Source organism: Anoplopoma fimbria, chromosome 23, assembly GCF_027596085.1.
Source record: "Anoplopoma fimbria isolate UVic2021 breed Golden Eagle Sablefish chromosome 23, Afim_UVic_2022, whole genome shotgun sequence".
NCBI classification, from domain to species: domain Eukaryota; kingdom Metazoa; phylum Chordata; class Actinopteri; order Perciformes; family Anoplopomatidae; genus Anoplopoma; species Anoplopoma fimbria.
The window spans coordinates 8092220-8100467 of NC_072471.1; the positions used below are offsets into that span (position 1 = coordinate 8092220).

The 8248-nt window shown below is 40.9% G+C and overlaps 1 protein-coding gene across 1 annotated transcript; it reads right to left on the minus strand.

Moving 5' to 3' along the window:
• Window positions 1-505: 505 nt before the first annotated feature.
• Window positions 506-7126, minus strand: LOC129112397 (protein FAM180A). Its single transcript, XM_054624481.1, has 3 exons — window positions 7051-7126; window positions 1172-1269; window positions 506-835 (listed from the first exon to the last, which is right to left on the minus strand). Exons 1-3 carry the CDS (start codon window positions 7124-7126, stop codon window positions 506-508), a joined length of 504 nt encoding a protein of 167 aa, XP_054480456.1.
• Between the last annotated feature and the right edge of the window lie 1122 nt (window positions 7127-8248).

Below are 8248 nucleotides of genomic sequence, written 5' to 3' on the forward strand. Positions count from 1 at the left end.
TCTAACATTTGGTTAGTGTGTAAACCTGCACCTCGATGCTCAGGACTGCACGTTTGGGTATTGGGACAGACACTAAAACCAGTTGGTTTCTGAGTGCTGCTTCTGGTGCTAGTGTCCCATAAAGCATTGCATAGAGGGAGTGGAGGAGATGCTGCAAAACATTTAATAGTCCATAGTGAGACGACCGAAGATCGCTGAAATGAAAGAAAAAGGAGGAAATCTTTGGGAAAGAATATTTTTTGCTTTCTCTTTGGGAAATCCAGAGTTGAAGTTTAACTTGCAGCTCATGTGTTGCATAATTTGTTACTACAAAACAGTATAAGAAGTGTTGTTATCGGAAACACTTAAAAAACTGATTTCTAACTCTACAAAAGTTTGTATATACTGTATAGAATTATTATGTAGGGTCTGTATACAACTGAAACAAAGTTAGAGTCAATAATTGCAGTGTAACACCGTATATAGTGAAATCACCACAAACTAAACTTCATCTTGTGATTCTTCCTCATGAGGGTCGGAGGTCTTTCTGAATGGCTCTGAACAGCTGCATCACAGCGTCCGTCCACGCCTCCCTCTGCGGCTGGCTGCTGACTCCAGCCAGCGTCTGAGCGGCGTACACCAGGGTCAGCATCGTCCTCTCAAAGTCCTGCCAGCTCAGAGGTTGCTGGCGCCGGGCGAGCTCCGCTGTCAGGCGGCGAATGTCCGAGAGCCTCTTGGGCAGGACGTCCTCACAGATGACCTCCAGCTTGTCCACGCTTCTCATGGAGGCCAGCTCCTTGTCGGCGATCAGCATTTCGTGTTCCCCACCTTGGATCTGCATTCCAGCTAGCAGGATCTGGGAGAGTCCATTCAGGAAATACTCAGAAACTATCAAGTTTCACCATAAACCAACTAAATATCTAAGGTTTTACCTCCAATCTACCAAATAAACTATTCATTGAAATCTTTGTGAAGTGAAATGAAGACCTCACAAGAATCAATGTCAGAAAAACTTTGGGTAAACACATTCTTCACATCTCTGCACATGGTTAGCAGAGGAAGATGGCCCACAAATATGTGACTTGGACAGATCTTTTTGCACATTCTCAACATATTTAAATGGTTTCCAGTAACTGAGCGCTGATCCATTAACTATGTCAACATAGTCTAGACTGAAAGGATCTAGACTGACCTCAAAAAGCAGGTCGACATCCTCCTTCGAATGTTGGAACGTGGGGTTGACCAGCGAATATGCCCCGCGCTTTATCCTATACGCGGATGGATACAAAGCTAGAACACATAAGTACAGGAAATTGGATTAGAGGATTCTCCCTCGCATTCAAGAAAATTAGGCACCACATTATCCATCGTGGCATGCATGTGGGTGGGCCAGAGGTTGAGAAAACACAGCTACATTACTGCTCAAATATTATGGAGGTGGGATAGCTGCGGCTCCAGCTGGGCAGAGGCTAATTGGTCTTCGACCCGAGCTACAGATGCTCCTAGTGGCAGTTGCCGGAGCATCCAGAGGTGAGATATCCCCGCTCACAGAGGGGCAGGTGTTGCCGACCTCATTTGGTCAGATTTCAAAGTTTCGGTCCATATGTGAAGCAGACCAGAGACCCCGTAATCTGAGCTGTCCAGATAGAGCTGGAACGAAACCTGTTGCTGCGGCCAAATCTCTATGATAAAATACCTTGAAATCAATATTTCACTGACGGTGACTGACAAAAACAGTAATCTTTCCTTGCAGAACACTAGATAACACATACAACCCCACGTTAAACAAATCTGAACTAACCCTTTCAGTTATATGTTGACTAAACTAGTGCTAGTGTTCACATTATTCAAAACTTTATTGATTAGCTTACTTTGGTAACCTACGTCACTGCTTTTTACTAACTGCTATAAATTCTGAGTGAGTGTTTCATTTAAAAACTCTGGAAAAGAACGCAGATGGATCATCTCTTTAAAGGATTTGACAACTTATTACACCATCCATCTTATCCCTTTAATCTAGTAGCACGGTCTCTGAAAATAATAAAAAAATTCTTCATACTTTTTTTATATGAAGACAACCAAAAGTTGGACTTATTTTAGCCTCTGAAAAAAAGTTGTTTATTTCTTGTTTTCTCTAAATTCTTAATGAAACCAGGAGGGCAAATCTGTGTACAAGGAATGATTTATGATCTAGCCTGTTCGCACAGCACCATGTTTGCGTTCTCATTTTAGCATAACAGCCCTGTGTGATAGTGAGCAGATATTCTCTCTGGTAATGGAAGGTCAGGTCGAAATAAGGCTTGACTAGGAAAGCAGAGGGGTCACACAAGTACTATTGCTGCCCAGATGCTTAAAATATGTTCATATTATCACTCCATCTATTGTGTTAGACTCCAAGACCAATTTGCTGAGTGTTTCAGGAGGTCGAAAGTGAAAAGCAAAGTTTATTAAAGCTGAAAGTGGATTCACAGCAAAATGAAATAAGTTAAACCTGCTTTTGAGCTTCTCCAGACTTCCACTCTTTTTTTCCCACTGCATCGCATATACCATTGCCATCCAGTGCTTGGCTCAGCGTGTAAGCCAACACACAGATCACAGAACAAACATATCTTAATGAGGTATACAGTATGAACACTGGGCATTGAATTTGGATTCAATCCACCTCCCACCCTACAGCGGCGTCTATGGTGTGCTGCTTCGCCAATCCTGCAGTAATGATCAGCCCCGCTGCCCGGAGCCGCTCCGGCCAGATGCATTTAGGCTTTATAGCATTTGTGAAGCGAGCCAAAGCCACATGCGCTGGCTGATCTCCCCGTGTACCTGCTTCCTGCTTGGGTGACTGCCAGTCTCAGCTCCAGCTTTGCTTTTCACAATCAAGCCACCATTCAGAATGTAAAGAAAATCTGCAGCTCTATGTTCCAGTGTAAGAATAATAACACCTGCCAATTTGGCACATTTGCGTTATCCTCAACATATTACCTCAAACCTTTCACCTCTCAAATCTGAGCCTAGGCCACAGTAAGGATTTTAGAAATACTTAGGTTAAGAGAGTTAGGCTTTTTTTTTCATCCAGCCACAGAAAAAACGTTGTTACACTTCAGTTTTGTATTTATTAAACAAATGGGATATAAAGTTAATTAGTGATCTTAGGAGGTGCTCCTAGGTAGATTTTGTTACTTTTGGACAGGGCAAAGCTAGCTGTTATCCCTCTTTCCTGTCTTTATGCTAAGCTAAGCTAACCATCTGTGGTTTAATATTTGCTATACAGATACAAAAGCTGTATGAGAAAATTAAACCACCAAGTGTTTGTGATAGAGGCCAAACACTCAACCTGTAAAATTCTAATTAAGGACCCTTTATTGACGCTCTCAGGAGCAGTCAAGTGTTTTGCTCTTGGCTTTCAGTCTTTATGCTAAGCTAAGCTAACCACCCTGGCTTTAGTTTCAATACAGACATTAGTTGTATCATTCTGACCATGTACCTCTCATCTAAAATCTGGTTGCTAAAATGTTTTTCAAGCAAAAGGTGGTTTCAAGATCCTTCTCCAAAAAAAAGATCAGAATCAAGAATGAAAACCCTTCCTTATGTTGTTTCAAACCACCTTAACACTGAATAATAGTCCTGAGGATATTTCCCTTGATACAACACTGACATGCAGCTTTGAATGCATCACAACTTGTAGGGGAAGATTTAAACTCATTGTATAAGCGACTCCCGAAAGCAAGGCCAGCAGCGGAGGAGAAATGCGTCTGCAGTCATATTAGATACTGAACAAACACTTCAGCTTCTGTGGGACATTGTCGATGCAAACAAAACAACACCCAAAGGACGACGTGCTCATTAGAACAAGGGTTATGTCGTTGAAGGATCAAGGAGCTGCAGGGAAATGACACATTGTAGGCCAACCCAATGCTGATTTACATTTAGAATGATTAATATGTGATTTACATAAAAGTTGTCATTGTTTTGCTGTACTCAATAGTACTCTGGCACGCAGTAAAGCATGTGTTTTATACTTCCAGCAGGGGGAAACAGCAGTTTGCAATAAAATGTTATTGCTGGTTAACGCTCACATGGTTGGCGCAGCACTGCAGCAGAGACCAGGCCGCGTGTCTTATAAAAAAAATCCCTACAAGGACAACCTGATCACTTTTATTTTAAACAGGAACTATTATGCTATTTTCCGGGTGCATATTTTTTATCTCAAGATAAGATAAGATAAGATAAGATAATCCTTTATTAGTCCCGCAGCGGGGAAATTTGCAGGCTTACAGCATCATAGAGTTAAAGTGCACACAAGAGACATAGTAAAGAAAGACAAGATAAAAATAAAAAAATGAAAAATAAAAAATAAAATAAAAAAACAAGTATTATAAATAAGCAATAAAAACAGTAGAAAAACACAATAACTGAAATATAATATTTACAGACAGAAAAAAACTATTTTAACTATTATTGCACAGTGTTTTTATTGTCATGTGTCATGTGGTCTTACAGTTACAACATGTTTACATGCGTCAATGCTCATAATCCACCTTGTTTTTCTCATCCTGGCTGTCCTGCAGCACCTTTTCTCACCCTCTCTCTGAAATGCTCCGTTGTAGCGCTTGCTCCTCCCCCCAGAAAGCAAAGTCTGCCCTGATTGGTCAGCTAGCCCGCTCTGTTGTGATTGGTCAACGTTTCACATTTCAAAAAACTCTTCCTCCGGAGCTTCAGCTCCGTCTCTCTCTTTTGTTGTTTGAGGGCGGGACAAACTAGCCGGAAGGAGTTTTACATCACTTCCGTAACATTATGACCTCATAAAATTACGGAAGTGAAGGAAATAATTTAATCGATTTCGTTTTATACTCTACGGACCTTTTACATGTACAAAAATATATATAACACACTAAAGAAGAGGGAAAAAGTGGAAAAGCATAACAGGGCCACTTTAAACATTTGTAAAAGCTAAATAAAACAAAAAAAGGACTCAAATGTGCAACTAAAAGGTAAGCTAAAGGCAAAATTTACTTTGTAGGTGGTCAAAAACAGGGTTCGACAACAGGCAGGACAGAGGAGCAGAACAATACATGGTAAGGCATGCTGTCTAAAAGAACAGGGAAAGAATAATAACAAGAAAGGCCGGCAGACAGAAGAAGGCTGGCAGCGAACTGAGGAGCTGATGAGAGCATTGGGGAACAGGTGCACAGCTGGGAGTGGAGGTCAGGTAATGATGAGGAGTGGGAAAAGCTAAGGGCCACTGCCGGGTAGAGCGGGAATAGGGAGGGACTTTCTAATGCAGACGTCCCTCCTTACAACATCTCAGCTTACACAGCTGCTGGTTCTGAGCCTTGTTCATTCCTTAATGCTTCCCCTCCCTCTCTCCTCCAGTGCTTCAAACAATCAGTGTTTGGATGGGCAGGCTTCCCCCAATGTCATTACGCACAGGCAGGGAACTTGTAATCTCCCGCTAACTGCTTGCAAGGAGATGAGGGAACAACAAAGATCCATTAATTAGCAGGGCTAAATGGTATTCCTAGCTGGAAGGGATGTCTCGATGAGAGAGGGAAAGAGAGAGAGAGGGGGAAAAATAAACTAAAATAAAAACAAAATGGACGTCTGGATCCCTCCGGCTTTCGGTAAAAAGGGGTTGAAAAGGACACAGGAGGGAATAAAGTATTTGCCGCAATGGCCAATCTTCTGCTTAGCATTTAAATTCTCCTCCAAATGATGTTAAAATCCAAACAAACTGGATTTTGTTCTAGCAGCTCAGATCCAACATCTACCATTTGCAATGTAAACAGACTTCTCCTTCAATATTCCCACTGTGAGACAAATCTTTAAGAGGCTAAGCTGCAATAAAGTCACTTAGTATTGCCAGGAAAGACGAGACAGTATTTGACAATGTGGAGACACTGGAGAACGGTCACATATGTCAAACGTCAGCCCAACCAACCCACTAAAAAGTGTCTTTAACAATGAGGATCATTCAAGTTTAGCACTTTACAACCAAGACCCCTTTAGGGTTCATCTGCCCACATGAGAAAAGTGCTTTCTGTGGGTCAACCAGTTGATCTTTTACAATGACCAGATATATTAGTAATGTGGCAAAAGGTTATGTTAAACTATTATTTAAATTTTTTCCCATTTATTACACAATCTAAAGTTACAAATAACAGGATCTTTTAAGTCTTTATTTTTTTAGACTGAGTGCATACAAGACTCACTGTTTTCAATAGGTCAAAAACTATTTGTTATGTTCTTCCTATGGATCAAACTAAAATTGATTGTTACATTTTGGTCGCCTTAAAATGTCTAGTTGGTTGAACTCCACCCTCTTGTGTCACTTCTGGTAGCAAAAAACAAGATGGCGAAGGCCAAAATTACAAACTTGAGACTTCAAAATGCTAGTAAACAAACCAATTGGTAACATCAGAGTGACTATGTGAACTTCCTATACACAGTCTATGCTTGCACATAGATTAACAACAATTCCACAACAGCACTATGTAGAAAAATTTGCTTCCTGGCAGTGGGGGGTAAACTCTTAGTTTAGTTTAGTTTATTTGCTATGAACATCACTGTAGCATTAGAGTTGTAACATACATTTATTCACATTGACTGGGTTTAGTGCAAAACTGTTTTGAAGTAAAACTCTAAGACAGAACTTATTATTAGTCAAAGCATTATTAAAGCCCTGTCAATGCTCTCTCCTGTAGCTGGCTTTAACACCAGATATTTTAAGCCATGTGAGTGTTGAGAAAGGCATTTCCTCATCAAGTGGATCCAGGAAAAGGCCGGTCTCTTTTATGTGGATAACAATCCATTGACGTCCTGCATGTCGCAATGTTCCCGATATCACCAGAAGATAAATGCATTCCTTCACAGACACTTACATAAGCAAACCAAGATTGAACCATCATGAATGTTTGTTTCCAATTTCTATTGGGCTAATATTTAAATCAGGATGCAAATGGTTACAATTAGTGTCTAAGGGATCATTCAAATCTGCTTTTTACATGATGTTGACATTGTGGACTATGAATGAAGATAGAGATGTAATGCATGCATAGAGTCTGAAGGTCCACCTACCTTTCCTGTGGTGCTGAGCGGCTGCCAGGTACATGGACAGGTAACCAATGATGAGCAGAGGCCACCACTGCGCCATGTTGATCCTCACACACACACAGATCGACACACACTCTTTTTCCCGTCTTGCACTGTCTCTCTCAGGGGACAAACGTCACAACAGTGGATGAAAATGTTCCGACTGCTGAGTTTCTGCATTTCACTTGCGCCAGTTTCCTGTTCAAGATCATTCCTTCATTCGCTGCATTCATTTTTTTTTAAAGTTACCACCTCCTTCCATCCAATCCTCTCTCCCTCTTATTTGTTTTTTTTGCTGTGTGTGTGTTCTCCGCTCAGGCCTGGCCGTCTGGGCTCTCATCTGGAAATCATCAGGATTTCTTGGCTGGACTTTTTCCTCACAGCTTCTGGCTGGCTGCTTGGCTGGCTGACTGTCCACGGTTCAGTTACTGTGTGACTCTCCAATTGACTGGATAAATAGGAGACGGACTAACTGGATGAGCGGCTGACTGGCCGATGGATTGAATGAACCTGTTGGTGTAGGTTTTCCTTAGAAAAGGGTTCTAGCTTGATCAAGCATGCCAATCAGCTTAATGGGTAATTCTGCTTCTTACAATTTAGATCTTATTTTCATTGTACTGACCATCAGTTCTGATAACATTGAACACACCAAGATAACTGCTAAGATCTGTGAACACAGAAACACAACCGAGTCCTACAGACAAGAAACGAGCAGTCAGGTGATTTGATAGATTGGAAATAAGCCGACATTTTGATGGATCTACCTTTTAATATGAAGGTAAAACAGAAAGTTATTGTATACAAAATGCTGGTGGTAATCCATCATTGCACAAGTCACACAACTTTGTAAATTGACCAAGTTGATTTGTAAACTGTGGTGGATGTTTACAACGGATACTTTTGGTAAGAATTTGAACGTACACATTCGTGTTCTATTCCAAATTTTTCCACCACTTTTGTCCAGACTATATACAGGATATATCTTCACATATTGGATGAGATTCATGGTCCTCAAAACATTTGCGGTCCCCAGAGGAATCCTACTGAATACTTTTGAGTTTGGTGATCCTGATTTCCTCTCGCAACACTATGTGGTTGACATTTGTGGTTTTAAGTAAAATGTATCAACAACTCGGATGGATTGGTTTATGACCAAATATAAAAGAACCTGACATTTATCATA

Bases quoted from the DNA above. Each gene is read 5' to 3' on its own strand.
- LOC129112397 (XM_054624481.1), bottom strand. From the start codon at position 7,126: ATGGCGCAGTGGTGGCCTCTGCTCATCATTGGTTACCTGTCCATGTAC. The intron at 1,270-7,050 runs GTAGGTGGACCT...TATGTGTTCTAG, and splicing joins CGCTCAGCACCACAGGAAAG to CTTTGTATCCATCCGCGTAT. The intron at 836-1,171 runs GTCAGTCTAGAT...GGACTCTCCCAG, and splicing joins ATGTCGACCTGCTTTTTGAG to ATCCTGCTAGCTGGAATGCA.